The following is a 17,508-nucleotide window of genomic DNA, read 5'->3' on the forward strand; positions in this document are numbered from 1 at the left end:
ACTGACCGGCCCTGACCCGGCCCTGACCCGGCCCTGACCGGCCATGCTCCAGCACTGACCGGCCCTGACCCGGCCCTGACCCGGCCCTGACCGGCCATGCTCCAGCACTGACCTTGGCCTCCTCGCTGACGTTCCACACGAAGGACAGTGCATTGTAGGCCACCTCCTCAATGTGCTGCACGGTGTTGAAGTTCTCTTTGCAGTCAGCTGAAACCACAGGAAACCAGAAGAAGAGTCAGGAGGGAAGGGGTCTGGGGACACCACGGGGAGGAGGCACTGAGGGACTGGGCCCCATTCTTGGCAAGGACTTACATCCTCTCCCCCAAGAACCATGTTTCAGTGCACGGAGGAAACTGGTCATTGTGCCTTGGGTTACAGATGGGGAAACATGTCCAGCCTGGGTAGCAGATTTGCCCAAACCCTGGAGGGAATCCCTAACTCTGCCAACGAGGCCAAGGCCTTCATTGTTTTGGGGTAAAGATTATACTTTCGTTGAGATTATGATTCAGGAGATCTCCCAGATAAAGCAGTAATAACACTAGTCGTAATAGTGGTAGTAATAGCAGTGGTACCAGTACTACTAACACTGAACTACTGAACTAATAGTGAACAAATGGTAGTATCATTTAGGAATGCGTTAATCCTCACAAACAATGGCACTATGAATATTCAGCTTTCAGGTGAGGAAAATGAAGCTCAGAGAAGTTTAGTCACTTGCCCAGGGTCACACAGTAATAAAAGGCAGAGCCAGGAGTAGAGCTCGGCTTTGTCTGGCTCCTGAACCCAGGCTCCTAACCACTCTGCTCTCTGGCCGCTCAGGAAGTCACTGAGTCGTCCCTGTTGCTTCATGGTCCCCAGTGTGCTGTGTTCCAGGCAGAAACAGCACCGTGGCCGGCAGGGCAGCCAGCCCTGTTCCACTTGACAGCGGAAGAAATGAAGCCCGGAAGGAGAAGTAACACAGGCCACAGGAAGAGTGATGGAGCCAGAACCTGGAGACCCGAGCATGGCCTGTGTCTCCCACCATCTTGGGGCCTGGGACAGGGCCTGCCTCCAGCCCCCTACCTCTGGCAAAGCCTGCATCCCAGCTCCCAAAGCAGAACTGGCCAGCTGGGCCTGGAGCCTTCCAAGCCACCAGCAGCCTACGCTGTTATCTCAGTCCTCTAAGGCCCCTGACGGAGACAAGCCGCCGCATCCCAGGGGCCCATTGATCTGAAACAGCTGGAATCCCCAAGGCCCTGTTTATCCCAAAGCAACACAGAAAAGAGGCCACTGCTTCCAGACAACAGATGCAAATCCCTGCAAACTCCACAGATTTTGATTTGGGGCTGGGGGGTTAGGCAGGCAGCTGGGGTTGCAACTAAGTCCTTCAGAGGTCAGAGGGGGCTGGGGAAAAGGACACAGCAAGAAAGGTCCGATTAGGTGTGTGTATGTGTGTGTGAGAGCGAGCAAGAGACAGGCTGGGAGGGGCTGGGGACGGCTCTCACCCACGTCGATGACCCGCTGCTTGGCTGTGGGCTGTCGGGAATGCCAGTGCTTCCAGAACCGCAGCTGCTCTACCGGGACCTTCTCGTTGTCAAAGACAACCATCACCACACTCTGCAAGCACAGTGGTCACTGTGATCCCAGCCTTGGAAAAGGCCCCCGCCGTGTGGGTCTTCCCCGAGCCTGGCTCCATGGCCCCGTCCTTTGGCCTTAGCTTCCCCCACTCCATGGCAATGGGCAGTTACCCAGCAGCACCCTTTTCCTGGGCCGCTGGCAGGCAGGGCTAACCCGACCATCCCACCCCTTCCCACAATGCTTCAGGGCCAACGCACCTTGACTTTGTTGGAGGACAAGGCAAGGCCTTTGCCGCCTGCGGGGGTCCGCAGGGTGATGGGGTAGAACTGGCCCTTGTTGAGGTAGGCCATGGGCGACTCGCCTGACTTGATGTGGATGGCTTTGGGGGAGCCCAGGGTGTACTCAAAGTCACTGTGAGGAGCAGGGAGACGACAGTGAGACTGGGCTCCCAGGCAGAAGGGCTCCCCAGGCAGTGGGGGAGGCCTGAGCCTTGCTGCGGATTGCTGCGCGACTTGGTGAATCACTACTTCCCTGGGCCTCAGTCTCCACAGTTTTTGGGATCCTATGTAATGGCTTTGTTGAGCCCCAGCCCTGCTGAATACCAAATAGTGGAAACCAGAGAGACCTCTGAGGGGTGATAAAGCCACAGGGGACACGAGGAGCAACAGAGCCCTGGTTTTCTGACAGGGCGCCGAGACCTGAGCCAAGGAAAGGGGTGCAGAAACCATTCTCTTATGTCTTTTCTTTCCTATAGCGTCACTCCCCAATTTTCATCCACTGCTCACGGGGCAGTGTGGCTCTGTCTGCAGCGCCCTGCCCACTGAGCAGGTGACCGAGGATCGCAGGGACTGAATTACCTCTTGGGGCTAGGGTAGTCCTCTGGACAGGGGGGTTCCGGGGACGTTTTCAGGATGTCTGGGAAGAGCAGCGACTGCAGAGAAACACAAAGGGACTACATGAGCATGTTTGGGCTGCGGGGCCTCAGCCTAGGCCGCTGCATGTAGCTGTGCAGGTGTGCAGGGCACAGCCTGGACAACAGGTCCCGGCAAACCCATGTCCAGAGCTCTGACCTCCTCACTGTCTTCTCTCCTTCTGCACCTGCATGCCTATTTCCGGAGAGAGTGTGAGGGGTACGGGGATGGCCCTCACCTCCTGCGGGTCATCCTTGAAGGTACTGTCTGGCTGCCAGCGCTGTGCGGGTGGCACCCCATGAATGCTGTCAAACAAGGAGTTGAGGGAGCCATTATCATACACATCACTGGTGGGCAGCAGGTAGCTGTCCACAGAACCAGCTTCCAGCTTGCTGGGGCCTGCGGGGAGGGCAGCTGCCTTGCCCGGGGAGGGCATGGCCACCTCCAAGCTCATCAGGTTATTCTTCTTCAGCACATCTGGGTATTCTGGGGTTCCAGACACGTTCTCTGTCAGGAACTTCATGAGGTGCGTGGGACTTTCAAGGGGGGTGAGGTCCATCTCATAGTCCACGCCATGGTAGTACCTGGGGAGAGAGGGGAGGGCTGAGTGTGCCTCTTCTCTCCGAGGCGTGGGATTGGACAGTGGCCCTCACACTGGCACACCAGCCTTCTTTAAGCCACTGAATGTTTAGGCCCTCGCATGAAACAAGACATGGAGTGGGCCAATGTGTTAAGGGAGGAGCCGGGAGGAGGGGATCAACGCTGGGACCAAGTGCAGGCTCAGGGTTGCTTTATCCGTTACAGTGTTCGGTAACTTAAAAGCTGAACGTTCATGTATTTCTCAGCCAGAGTTCAATGTCCCCACTCCAAACCCACCGCTCACGTCCTCTCCTGGGTGTGTGCGGGAGTGCGCACCTATGAGTGCAGTTCACTTATGCTCAGAAAAGGGTCTGGAAGGCTAGACCACAGACTTGAAGGGAGGCAGAGGAGTGGGATTACAGGAATCTTTTACTTTGTACTTTTTACTTTTCTGTAGAGGTTAAATGTTTTACAGCAACATTTTATAAATGTTTTATAATCAGAAAAGCTAACAACATTTTTTTTAAGTTCATTTTGAGAAAAGTCCCCATGCACCAAAACCCGCTGCTCCTAGCAGGGGAGGGACCCTGTGCCAGCCACCGGCGCCTCAGCAGCTGGGATTTTCTGGAAGGTGGAGAAGAACCCAGGTTTCCCAGCAGAGGACCTGTACGCCGGCAGGAAAGGACACCTGGGGCGCCAGAGATGGAGGCGGAGGTGGTGGCGGGGGTGAGCCTCACCTCTTTGCTTGGTCGTTCCGGCTCCCAGTGGTGGAGGACAGGATCCGCTTCTCCTTGGGACCCTGAGAAGAGAGGAAGGAAGGGTTTATGCCTGGCTCCTGGGCAAGATCCAGCTATTAGGAGCCTCGGCCGCTCCTGTGCACCTGGCCAGGCAGGGGAGCAACCTTGGTCACTGGGAGGACACTGCCAGGACTTCGAGTTGGCAGGAGCTCTAATCATCATTTAGTCTGAGCCCAAGTTAGAGAGTGGGAGAAATACCCCCAGATTAGCAATTAGAAATCTCGGAATGTTGGAGTCAGGTAGGCTTGGCCTAAGTCCCGGCTTTACCACCTTAAAGCACTTTGTGCTTTGGATAAATGATGGCACCTTTCTGAGACTCAGTTTCTTCATACGTCAAATGGGGAATGATATCACCTACATGGACCCCGAATCCAGATTTCTCGGGTTCGATTCCTAGATCTGCCACATGCTGGCTGTATGACCTTGGGAAAGTCCCTTAACCTCTGTGTAACTCACCGTCCTTTGAAAAACAGGGATAATCACAGTACTACCAGTCTCAGAGGTTGGTGTGAGTGCTTAGAACAGCACCTCGCACATGGAGAGTGCGACATAAATGTCACCTTTCACGATGATAATTATAGTACTGTTGTATCCCCGAGCATCCAGGTCACTTCTCCCTAAGGCTAATAAAGCAGCCAGGTCTCCAACCCAGGCTAGTTACTCCGACGCCTGGACTCTTAATCACACCCCATGGAGGGTATGAGGGAAGGCACCTGGCACAGTGCCTGGCAACCAGTAAGAAACGGTAAGTGGACCACATGGCTCAAAGCCACGTTGCCAGTTTGTGGCAGAACTAGATCTCAAATTCCCAACTTGGTGCTATTCCCACACTATGAGACTATCCATGGTGTTGCTCCAATCCAGGGTGCTCTGGGACGGGGGAAGGTCATGTCTCACAGGACACTATATTTCAATATACCACTCCACGTGTCCCTTCAGAGCCTATCCCCACCATTCTGGCCCTGGAAGTGGCCTATTAACCAGGGGAGGTGGGGCTGGATTTTATTTTATGGTTTAACCTTAAGCTGTAAATACCAGCCTGGTGTTTGAACCCAGACCTAGAATTTTGGCTCCTATTAAGTCCCGAAGCTGAGGCAGCCAATTCAAATTTCTCTTCCTTCAGCCTGGGCTAAATGCTATCAGGATGCTATTGGTCTGCTGGGGAGAAGGTAAGGTAGGGTAACCACTCCCCTCCAGGATGAGAACCAAAGTCAGAGAGATCATTTGGAGCCTTCTCATATCTGGGGCCATTTCTCCCCTTGACATCTAACTTTACAACGGGCCTTCCTTCTTGCGGCACGGTAGATAGATACAGTGACTTTGAGGACTTATTTATAAGATGGCTTTAAGTCTTCTAATTCAGAGCCAGTTATCTCAACAATTAGCTTTTTGTGCCTCCCATCCTCAAATTTGGGAAAGTTTCAAAGAGCAATCGCCCAGCCCAGGAATAGCAAGAAAGTTCGCTGTCATGTGACAATTCAGACAAAAAGATTCTGTGGCCTCATGCACCCTCAGTGAGAATGCAGACTGTAATCCTCCAGCAATGTCTGGAACAGGCAGTGGACTGGGGGTGGGGGTGATGTCATATGTTTCATATATCTGTGATGGCTAACTGGTTCGAGCCCACTTATCAGAATTGGGAGGGACTACTTCCTGTTCTCAGTAACTGAGAGTTTCCAAGAGTCCAGGCCAAGGCCCTGGAAACTATTAGAGCATAATAAAAGACAGTCTGTCAGAAGGCATTACAATGCATACAATGGCAAGGGTATGAAAGACAGTAAGACAGGAGAGAGGGAGGTGATGTAGCAGGATGGCTTCCAAGAGAAGGTGGGTCTTGGGAAGGGCCCTGAAGCAAGGGGATGGGGCATGTTCTAGGTGGCAGGGTTCAAATAGGCAGGTGAGACTGACAGGGCAACTGGAACGACCTAAGCGTCAGGGGCAGAAAGAAGAGGCAGGTTGGGGGGTGTTGCTGTGATGGAGTATGGCTGAGGCCTTGAACCATTCAATCAGTATGTATTGAATACTGTGTGGCAGGCAGTATGGAGCGCTGGGGATTCAGTAATGATCATAACCTAGTTCCTGACCTCCAAGAGCTCAGTCTGATGGGGGAGATGAAGAAATAAATGCATACATAGCAAGTTTCTGAAGCTAGAGTCAAGGATGATGACAGTAGTTGCTAAAGGTGCCCAGAGAAGGCTCAGAATGGGAGACCCAAGAAAGACTCCCCCCATTTCAATGAATGAATGAGGTGACTCTGAAGCTGAGACCCAAAGCGGAGAGGAAGGTTTAGCCAGGGGAAGGGGCAGGTGCCAGGGAGAGGGAATAGCATGTACAGAGGCTGACAGGTGAGAAAGAACATGGTGACGGGCTGTGAGTGGCCATAGGCTGTTGAGCCATGAGGCCTGAGAGTGGAGCTGCACATTCAGTCAGAGCGAGGCATGCCCAGGTGGCTAACATACCATGTAGTAATCATAGAGGAAGCTCAGGGCCGCAACGCTGTCATCATCCCCATTGACTCTCATCATGGCCTTTGTGGCGGCCGTCAAGGGGTTTTCCAGGTAGGTCTTCCAGGCTTCGTCTTCATTAGTGTAGGGGAACTTCTGGAAGTTGACTGGGTCATTCTTTAGCAGCCGCACAGACCTGAAACTGGAAGGCAAGTCAGGAAGGTCAAATGAAGGCTGTCCCAGAGGACGGTCCATGAAGGGTCAGCCTCAGGCATTCAAAGAACAGTAATCAGCCTTGAAAATTTGAAACTCCTTCTTCTGCCACCTTAGGCAATTTGGCGGCAGGAGGACGAACTCCAGAGCTAGATGCTTTGGGTCAATACCAACTGTTTCCATGCAGAAGCTGCAGACCTGGGCCTCAGTTCCCTCATCTACAGCATGAAGACCGTAACTCCAGCCTTGCAAGCCTTCAGAGCAGATTCAATAAATGCTTCCATAGTAGATATTTATTCAAGGAGAATCAGTGTAACAAAGATGGGAACTAACAATGTCAAGCTGCAAAGAATAACATTTCCAGATAACTCAGCAAGAGTTCTTCTAAAGAAATTCTCTTCAAAACCATAGGTACGGAAGGCAGAAGACCATTCCTCGTCATGGAGAGAGACAGAATCAGAGCGAGGAAGCCCATAGGAGGAGTCTGGTCTTGGGAAATGGCATTTCAGACCAACACGTATTGTAGGTTGTCCAATCAGATGCTCAGATGCCAGGAACTGGAGTGGAATACTGCTTGGCACACCAAGGCAAGCAGAGCCTGGGCACTGTGCTAAGAACATGGACAGATTCAAGGCATGTGGCCCAAGAGTCAAGCCACATGGGCTAGAAGGAAAGAGATCAGAAAAGGCTCTTTAAAGCAGGCAGACATTTTAGTTGGGGACAGACACCCAGCACTGGGGATTATATCGCTCAGAAATGTAGGGGGAGGGAAAGAGGGATAGACAAAATGATGATGATGATGATGATGATGATGATGATGATGATGACAAAAATAATACGTAATCTTTTTTGAGCATTGGCTATGTTTTAGGCACAGAGTTACACACTTTCCATGGATCCTCTCATTTAGTTCCCACAACAACCCTGTTAAGCAGCTACTACGATGATTCTTATTTGATAGGTGAGGAAACTGAAGCTCAGAGAAGTTAAGGAAGTTCCCCAAGCTCCTGGCCTGAGGGGAGTCAGCTTCAGCAGGATGATGCTGTGATTCAGAATAGTGGTCTCGAACTTTAGCTGCATCATGATGACCTAGAAGGCTTGTTAAAACACAGATTTCTACACCCTAGCCAGTTTGGCTCAGTGGATAGAGTGTCGGCAGAAGGGTCCCAGTCAAGGGCACATACACATACCTCAGTTGCAGGCTCGATTCCTGGCCCTGGTCAAGGCATGCGTGGGAGGCAACCAATCAATGTGTCTCTCATCGGTGTTTCTCTCTGTATCTCCCCATCCCTTCCACTCCCTCTAAGAAAACAGTCAATGGAACAATATCCTTGGGTGAAGATTAACAACAAAAAAACCACCCACAGATTTCTGGGTCCCACATGTAAGAGTTTCTGATTCAGTAGGTCTGGGGTGGCGGAGAGTTTGCTTTTCTAACAAGGTCCCTGAAAGCTGATGCTGGTAGTGTGGGAGCCATACTTTGAGAATCACTGATATGGAACATACTCTTATCTGTGAATGAAGGCATAGAGGTGGGCAAGCTCTCTTTGTGTTTGTTTTAGAGCAAAGAGTATGTACAGGACAGTGGAGGGAAGATGGGGACAGCCAGGCCAGGAAAAAGAGCCCCAGAGATGAAGTAGTCCCCAGTGCCCCTTTTTCTGGGTGAGCCCGACAGACTCACTCATGGGAACAATGTCAGCCGCTATTTACTGAATATATATGAACGCTCTCCATTCATTAACGCTGTTCCTTACAAGAACATTACAAGGTAAGGACCATTTGCTTCATTTTATAGATGAAGGAACCAGAGACTTGGAAAGGATAAGGAAATGCCCAAGATCACTCCGCTAGTCCATGGCACGACCTGGATTTAATCCCAGGCTTGTCTAGTACCGAAGCCACATACTTTCCATAAGCCACGCTGCTTTACCATAATGCAAGAGGGCAATCTTACCACATCAGGAAACCACTTTAGTGGTGGAATTTCAGGCGCTGTGGAGGAGGGTGGGTGGGCAAATCCTGTCACAGAAAGTGCCTTCCTGCCGCCCTGCAGCTCAGGCCTACATTCTTAGACACAGAGTGGGCGCAGCAGTCAGGCCACACCCAGGCAGGCCGTGGGCAGCAGCTCTCTCACAGGTTTCATCCAGGGCACAGTGTCTCCCATCCCACTGGGCCCCAGGGCGTGGGGCCTTGGGCTTTGAGAGGCAGGGAGGGAGAGGGAGCTGTCACACAAAAAAGAGAAATGACAGAAACCTTCCTGCTCCAGGGGTGCGGAGAGGGAGGCACACCCCGAGTTTCTGCTGCTATAAATCAAGGGCCTCAGAAGGGGAGTTGAGAAGAGGCCCCTCCTAGCTGCCTCCTGGGCCTGGGTTTAGAGCAGGGGTCCTCAAACTTTTTAAACAGGGGGCCAGTTCACTGTCCCTCAGACCGTTGGAGGGCCGGACTATAGTTTAAATAAAAAACTATGAACAAATTCCTATGCACACTGCACATATCTTATTTTGAAGTAAAAAAAACAAAACGGGAACAAATACAATATTTGTATTTGCATATGGCCCGTGGGCCGTAGTTTGAGGACCCCTGGGTTAGAGGAACTTATAGAGCAAGCCCAGGATGGCTGCCACCTCCTCTCCCAGCCCCAGGCTAAAGGGAACTCCCAAATCAAAGGGGACATGGGAGAAACGGGGAAAGGCCTTGTAGAGCCCACCCTCTTGGTCAGTTGGGATCCCCAGTGTTGTTCCTTGTGTGTAAAATGAGTCTAATAAAAGCGCCTACCATGTAGAATTATGAGGATTGAGTGCACTGCCATGTGAAAAATGCTCAGAACTTTTTCTGGCACATAACAGGTGCTTAATACATTTGAGCCATTATTGTGCTCTGGGCTCAGCTTGGAGCCAGACATCAAGGTGTTGCAAAGTGGTATAAGACTTGGCCACCCTGCAAGTCAGTGGCAGAGCTGGGCCTAGAGCCCCAATTTGTTGACTCTAGTGGAATGATCATTATCAGCTTTGATGAGCTATCAGTTATCTTATCCTATTTAAAAATTAAATTTTAGAGGTCATATCAGAAATAAAAAAACAGACAATGTTTGTTGGTCACCTGGCAAGGTTTTTCTGGCCTACAAGGGTCACCAATCCACCTGGTAGATTCCTTGACACACAGCAGCTGCCATGCCTTAAGCATTTACCATATACAGACAGTGTGCCAACTGTTTTTCTGTGCATCTCTTCTACTCTGCACAATAGTCCTGAGAGATAGCTATTAGGGAAATAGAGACCCAAACAGGTGATATTACCTGCTCAAGGTCACTCAGCTAGTAAGTGATGGAAGCTAACTTGAACCTGAACCTGTTGGACTTCAAGATGCAGCTCTTAATCCCAAACTAGTCTCCTTTTTAGATGCCTTTCCCATCAAGGAAATTCCCCTCCTCTGGAATATACCGAAACAATCCTCTACTGCAAGACAAAAAGGGATTTCCCACCCAAAGAAAGCTGGAGGGACTAAGTGAGAAAGCGAGATGACTGGAAGAGTTTCTGGCCAGGAGCCAGGAGCCGTAGTGTCTGGGTCCCAATGTCTGCTCATGCTACCAATCAACTTTATGTTCCAAGACTAATCACTGGCTTCTAGAAAGTTCTGCTATGGATAAGGTTAACATTACCTTATGTGCCAAATGCTGAAATCCAATATCCTATTCTCTTAAAGGCTGGAATTAAGGGTTGAGGGCCCAGTGGGTAAGAGTCATGAAAAGGGTTCCAAGAAGGAGTGAGCCCTACTCATGGGTGACAGAGCCAGAACAAAGAGAGGAAACCAGGTGACTCCCATCCTATATGGTCACCTTCCTCGAACCTCCACAAACTCTCTGTTGGTGTCCCTGTCCAAGGCAGAACTCCTCAACTATCAGAAGGTAAACTGGGGGTGGGGTGGAGGGGATAGGGAGAGGACTTGACCCTGGGCAACCTTCTTGTCAGATCTCCACCAGGGCACAGCACAGAAGAACCCATAGCACCATGGAGGGAAGTGGCACTAGAGCCATAGCCTGACAGACCCATCTGTTAAGTGGGTCTATTGAATGCCTTCTGTGTGCCAGTCAGGGACTCTTCTAGGCACTGGGAGTCAGCCAAGAGCAAGACAGATAAGGTTCTGCTCCCACGAAACTTACAGTCTAATTGGGAAGACAGTCCATAACAAGTAGGTAAATAAGTTAATTTTAGTCAGTGATAAGTGCTGTGAAGAAAATTAGAACACAGTCAGTGATGGAGTCACCAGGGCTGGCTACTTTAGAGAGGGGCTAATCTCATGGGTTGTTAGGAGAATTAAATGCATTAACATAAGAAATGTGCTTAGCCTAGAGCCTGCCAGAGAATAATCGCTCAGTAAATAATAGCTATGTCACCACCATCATCATCATGACCATCATCATTTCAGAACCCCCAAATGAGAGTAAAGGGGAGACTCCGCCTGAGGTTCTTAAATTAACATCCTCCTCCTGTGAACCAGGTTCTGTGTGAAAAACAAAAGAGACATGTAATAACCCTTGCCTTGACTTTCACACTCATTATCTCGTGGAGCCTCTCAACATGCACGATGTGTTATTATCTCTATTTTATAGACCAGGAAATAGACAACAGGTGACCTGTTCCAGGGGACCGGCCAATGAGTTACAAAGCCAAGCCTCCTGAGATCTGGCCTGGGAACTGACTCAACACTAGACACCTTCCCATCAAACCACTAGTTTCCAAGAAGGGATGTAAAGAGAGGGGGAAAATACAAAATTCTGGGAGGCATCTATATATCTAACCATCCATCATCCATCCCTCACGTTAACAAAAATTTACTAAGTTACTACTATGTTCTAGGTCTTGCCCTAAGCAAGACAATAAGGTCATCCCTGCTTTTGAAGAGGTTGCATTTTAGCGGCAGCAAGACAGACATGACCACAAAAACAAACAGCTAAAATCAGATAGGTGAGGAAAGCTATGAAGGAAAAGAAGCAGGGGTGTGTCTGACTCCCTGAACTCTGGGGAGTGACTGGATGTTGGTTGAGAAAAAGGCTAGAGGGGAAGAGTGAGCATGGAGGTGAATGGGGCGGACTTTAGACCTCCCAGATGAGAGGAAAGGCAAGATCAAAGGCATAAGCCTGGGACAGCTCCCAAAGCTTCTTCCCCTACTATGTGTCAGGTGTGAGCCAGGTCCTTTGCATACGTTTCCTTGTTTCAAGGAAGGCCAGCCCACGGAGGAGGAAACTCGAGTCTGAGATTTGATAATCCCTCACATTTGCATAGTGTGTTATATTCTTCAACATGTTTCTCATACATTTGTCATCACCTCTGATCCTGCAACACCCCTATAGATAAGGAGGGAAGGTATGACTATCCCCATTTGATAGCAGGAAAAACAGAGCCACACAGAGGCCACTGGCTTGTCTAAGGCCACCCAGCTGGTATCTCATGGCATCAAGCATAGAGCACAAGTCTCTGGCTTCCAGCATCAAGAACCTTCACAAGGCTGTATCCTTAGAGTGTCCCTGGTCTGGCTTCTCTTCTGAGAGAGAGTTGGATACAAAATCAAGAGAGTGGAGCTTGGGCATATCCCTGATAGGCCTCACTTCCTGAGGCCTCTTAGCCCTCGCTTGTGAGAATTGCAAATGGCACAAGCAGGGGCTCTGATGTGGATAGGACCTCTCCCCAGAAGTTCACCCCGACCCACAGCATGGGAGGGGTGAGGTACTGGCTACGCCATGCCCAGCCAGATTCTGAGCCTCCAACTCCAAAATGCATCATTCTAGGCACCAGAAGGAACCTACAGTGGTCAAGTGGGGCTTCATCCCAACAAGTCCCTTTGGATTCTAAATTCCCACTGCTTTCTGGCTGAGCCACTTAAAACTCCCAGTTCGGCTAAGTCAATGTATATCAGCCATTAGTCGAAGCCTTTTGGTTTTTTCCCCCCTTTTGTTAGAATCCTAGCAATTTAAGGTGCAGAGACCTTAGAAATCTCATTCCAGAGAGAAGGTGTGACTTGCCTAAGGATATAACAGGATTGGGACTCAAGTCTCCTAGCTTCCTATCCAGTACTTAGCTCAGTCACTGCACTATCTCAAAGGCATCTCAGTGATTCAGAGATGGAAAAATAAGGACTCTTACTCAATTTTTCAGAAGGGGGAAGAAAACTCACTACCAAGGGGGTGGCCTCAAGCCCCACCTAAGGAGATCCTGGCACAGGACAAATCCAGCATGTTGGACCCCACCGCCCTCCAACCTCAGGAGGAAGAGTTTCATGGGCCACCTGAGCTGGGTGTTGACACCCAGATACACCCAATGACTTGCCAAACCCTTTTGTGAGCCACCCAGTCTCATCAGCAGTGATCAATCACATTTGCTAATTACCCACAGGGAGGCCCTGGCACAACTGCTCACGGAAGAATCATTTTTCAGTCAACCCCATGCAAGGTGTTCCTGAGCATGACAGGAGTGCTCCAGGGTTCTCATGCTTGCCAGTGGCCCATCTGGTTTCTGGATGCACAGGTTGTGAAATGTGCCTTGTCACATGCTGGGGGCTCATGTGGGGGCTTCAGTCATGCAGAGCATAAGGCATGACTCTGCAGTGATTCTAGTTTCAATGAGATGGTATCAATTCATGTTATGGGGTGGGCCTCAACCCTACACAGACCTGGGTTCCAGCTCTGCTACTTACTAGCTGTGTGACTTGGTGCAACTTGACCTCTCTGTGCCTCGGGGTTTTTTTGAACCTGTCAAATGGGGGAAGATGAGAGTACTAACCTCATAGAATTATTATGATAGCTACTGTTCACTGAGGGCTTACCAAGGGCCAGGTGCTGACACAACAATTTCTAGTCATTGTTTTATTTAATCTTGACAACAACTCTGTGAGGTGTCACTGTTGGAAAATGCAATGAGATAATGCAGGTAGAGTAATCAGCATAGTGCCAGCACATAGTAATGTGAATTATTATTATTATTACTAATACTTAGTGGGGTAGCCCCCAGCATATTGCATGGCAACCCACAGCCTCACTTTCTCCCACCTATAAATGGGGTCATCTCTTCCTAGTGGTAGAAGAAGACCTGGTGCTTGGAGATGCCCAGATAAGAGGGACAAACACTGCCAGCGTCATCATCTGGATCAAGGTGGGCAAGTTGAGGGCCGTCAGGCTCCAGCCAACGCTTCCAGCTGCATGTAGATTAATTATATGCCATTTTCTAATTATACCAGAAACTCACTTTCCCTTTGAAAAATTCTTCTGTGGGAATTTTTCTTTTGTGCTCTATTCTCCTCTTGGCTTCCTGTCTAATTTTCCTATTTTTTTTTCTATTGTTCAATCAAGTTGTGAAAGCAGTTAAAATCTACCTCTAAACCCAGGCTGCCACATCTTTTCATTCATTCATTCATTCATTCACTCACTGATTCATTCTACAAACAGTCACTGTAACAGGCCCTGTGCTGGGTACTGGGACACAAAGGTAAACACCACAGTCTCTGCCCTCAAAAATTCCCAGTTCTTGCTGACCTCCTAGCAAGTCCAGTGAAAACACACCAAATATTGGTGAGATAATTGTCCTTCAGAACCTTCACTAGATCATTTGCTCTGACCCTTTGAGGAGGCAAAAGGAATAGAGAGAGGGAGGCAGCCAGCCAAGATTATTTGTTCCATTTTACAAACCAGAAAGCTGAATTCCAGAAAGGAGAGGGAAGAGAAGGGGAGGGAAAGGAGCCAAGTTATTGAATAGGGTCAGGCCCTGTGCCTTTCCTTCTCATACATGCCCATGGGAGGTGGGTGTTATTACTGTCACTTTGTAAATGCAGAAACTGACACTTCTAGAGGTGAAGGAACTCAACCAAATGTCACCCAGTCTGTAAGGGCAGAGCTGGGCTCAAACACCAGCGAAGTTCTCAGCCTGCTGACTCGGCAACTACGCTGCAGGTCAGCGGTGGATCTGGGAGTATCCTGCCTCCCAATTCTCTGCCAGGACTTCTAGGCCAATGGTTCTTCAACCTGAACATGCATCAGAATCACCTGGAGGGCCTGTTAAAACACACACTGCTGAGTCCTACCCCTGCCGCTGCCCCCCTCCCCCAGGTTCTGATTCAGTTGGTCTGGGGTGGGGCTGATAATTTGCATTTCTAACAAGTTCCCAGGGAATGATGATGATGATGATGATGATGATGATCATGGTCCAGAAACCACACTTTAAGAATACTGTTTTTAGGTAAGCCAATAATTTTCTCTTTTAAAAATTACTTCCTCTCCTCCCCCTTCCCATTTCAAAAGTAACGTAGGTTTGTAAAACACAATGCATAACACATGGGAACCACTGGAAGTAGATCCGAGAATTCACCTGTATTCCTCCACTCAGAGATCACCACTGTTAACAGTGTGGCACACCTCCTTTTTTCGGTTCCTCTGCAGTTACAAGCAGAGAGGCATATTGGTGTGCAGCATCCTTAGGGCGCCTGGGTTAAGATCCCAGCTGTTCCGTGAAATCCTGGGCAAGCTGGAGGCAAGCCTCAATCCCCTTCTTTGCAAAATTGCACTTACACTCCCCACCCCTCGTTGGATTATGGGGAGAGTTAAAGGAAAGAATGCATTTATCAAGCACTGGACACTGTGTCTGCAGTGGATTCCACGCTCAATAAATGGATGACTGTTATTTTTGTTTTCACCAGGTAGAGCTCTGACTATGCTAATTGGGCTCCAGCCCTGCGGCCCTTCCCCCCCCCCCCCTCCTTTTCCTCGGTGTGGATCCCGGAGACCCTGTAGGCTCCAGACACCCGTCGGGGGGGCCCTCACTGGAAGTGGCAGAAGCCTCCGGCGTGTGTCCCCTGCCCCTGCCCGTGCCCGGGGTCGCCAGCGCCGTTAGGGTTGTCTCAGCCTCTCCCAGGCCGCCTGTTTTACAGCCCGGGCTTAATGAGGGCTTTTAACTTTTCATTCACCACCGGCCTAACTCCGACTTTTAATAACACACCTTGTGCACGACAAAAATTTGCTCCTGGCAATCATGGTTTCGACCACAAAACCACAGCGGGGTGGCGTTCCTGGTTAACTCTTTCAGCGCTCCAGGCCGTCTGGAGACAGCGCTCCTGGAAATCAGATGGAGTCTCCCCGAGCCCGAGGCCGCAGACTGGGAGGTTCTGGGCCCCGCCCCGCCCTGGGTCGCGGCTCTCCAAGGCTTCGGGGAAGGAGAAGACTCCAGTTGCCCTGGGGGCCCGGGCTGTGGACCCGGCGAGGTTGTAGAGGGGAATGCGGGTGGGCCTCGCTCACTGCCCTCTCCATTCGGTGGACCTACTATGTGCTCATCACTTCTGCTCAGAACTCTCATTTCCTCGAGGGGCAAGATGAAATAGCACAGGGGCGCCTGGCACACAGTATGCCCTCGGCACCCCTACACCCAGAGCTCCAATGGTCCCGGAGGGCACCCCGGCTAAGGCCCAGGCGATGGCGGCCAGTGCGCAGGCGCCCGCCGCCAGGGGAAGACTTCCGGCAGCGACTTCCGGTGCTCCCCGCTGCCCCAACATCCCTTGCGACCCGCTCTAGCCCCCGGGCTGCCAAAGGCTACGGGCTGGGCTGGCGGCAGTGCTGGCGCAGGCGGAGGGCTGGAGGCTGGCCCACGCTCCCCAGCGGGCTGGGCCCGGCCACATGAAAGTCCCCGCGCTCCACCCGCCAGCTGCCTGCAGCGGGGTTCTCACCGCGCCGCCCCGGCCTCCATGCACGTCAAGACCAGGCCTTGGCAGCGGGCCTTCCACCAGAGGCCTAGCAATCAGGCTCGCGTTCATGGAGCTCCTACTCTGGACCGAGTGGCCCACGCACGGAGCCCATTGTCCCCCTGCCAGGTAGGTGTGTATCGTCCCTACGGGACAGAGGTGGACGCTGAGGGTCAGTAAGGAGAAAGAAATTCACCAGGACCCTGCAGTTGGTAAGTGACAGAATTTGGAGTCATGTGCAAATTTTGCTTTCTGTTGGCCTCAGGATGGACCCCAGGATCAGTCCTTCACTGGGCACTTTTTAGGGGAAAGAGGCACCAGCGGCAGCCACTCGAAACCTGCAAACCAAGCACTTGATGCCCTGAACCCTACTCCCCCCCACGCCCCCCTCCCCCCACCCACACACCGTAAGGGCAGCTGAGCCCCCAGGCACTGGGGCTCTGTCATTGTAATCTTAAATGCTGGCTTCAGAGTCGGTCTGCAATTACTCTGCAGGCTCAGGTCCCCCGCACCCCACCCCACGTGGAGAAGCCTTAACTGTCAGCGGATCTGACTTCAAACTCAAACCATTAAGGAAGAGACAAACAGGAAGCCTTTCTGTTGGAGCAGCCCAGCTTCAGGACACTTACCCCCTAAGGAGCATCAATGAATAGATTTCTGTCCGCAGCCTCTGCAGTTTTAAGCCCCGGATCTAAGTGCACTAGAGACACATCACAAATTTTTATTTTTTCGAAGTGTGGAAAAATAGGAAGCAAAAAGTTCAGAAATGTTCATTGATAGGGTATTTGTATATGAGGTACCAAGAGTATTATTAGCTTGCTGTTTACCAGGTTTTAAACTGATCACTTTTTAAAAGTTGTTGGATTTCCCCCAGTAGTTCCCGGAGGTGGGGACCACTATGGCCACAGTTGACAGGTGAGAGAACTGAGAGTGAGAAGTGATTTGCCCCAAGTCACACAGCTAAGAAGTGGCAGAGCTGGGACTTGAACCCAGATATCGGTTCCAGTGCCCCTGCTCTAATTCCAGTTGTCAACACACTGTCAACTCCAGGGAATTCATTCAAGAGAAATCTGATGCCAAGTGATTGTGGTATGAACGTAGGTGGCTAACCTAAGAGCTAGCTGGTCTCACAGAACACTCTGCAGTCAGGACCCACCAACGGCTCTGCCCTCAGGTCTTCACGTTTTAAAAACAATCTATTGAGGAGTAGCTAGAAAAAAAAAGATTGTTCAAACCTTGTCTCTGCCCACTCACCTCTGAGGGTGGCAGGAAGAGGTGTGTTTTAGAAGC

General features: G+C 50.7%; 1 protein-coding gene across 3 annotated transcripts in view; it reads right to left on the bottom strand.

Annotated features, from left to right (window-relative positions):
* The window catches only part of GRHL3 (grainyhead like transcription factor 3), a gene marked incomplete at both ends in the record, with an annotated part of 31,051 nt that extends 14,159 nt beyond the window's left edge, over positions 1 to 16,892 (bottom strand). The window contains 8 exons of one of the 3 annotated variants that reach the window (XM_081087694.1): positions 113 to 207; positions 1,485 to 1,596; positions 1,815 to 1,968; positions 2,415 to 2,488; positions 2,707 to 3,052; positions 3,785 to 3,846; positions 6,304 to 6,490; positions 16,848 to 16,892. In XM_081087694.1, coding sequence (XP_080943820.1) covers positions 113 to 207; positions 1,485 to 1,596; positions 1,815 to 1,968; positions 2,415 to 2,488; positions 2,707 to 3,052; positions 3,785 to 3,846; positions 6,304 to 6,490; positions 16,848 to 16,861 — 1,044 coding nt within the window. Of the gene's footprint in view, positions 1 to 112; positions 208 to 1,484; positions 1,597 to 1,814; positions 1,969 to 2,414; positions 2,489 to 2,706; positions 3,053 to 3,784; positions 3,847 to 6,303; positions 6,491 to 15,482; positions 15,518 to 16,847 lie in introns of those variants that run through there. The other 2 variants (XM_081087692.1, XM_081087693.1) reach the window with 2 other exon arrangements.
* Positions 16,893 to 17,508: the final 616 nt, after the last annotated feature.

This window comes from Myotis nattereri (assembly GCF_964212035.1).
Source record: "Myotis nattereri genome assembly, chromosome: 3".
Taxonomy (NCBI): Eukaryota; Metazoa; Chordata; class Mammalia; order Chiroptera; family Vespertilionidae; genus Myotis; species Myotis nattereri.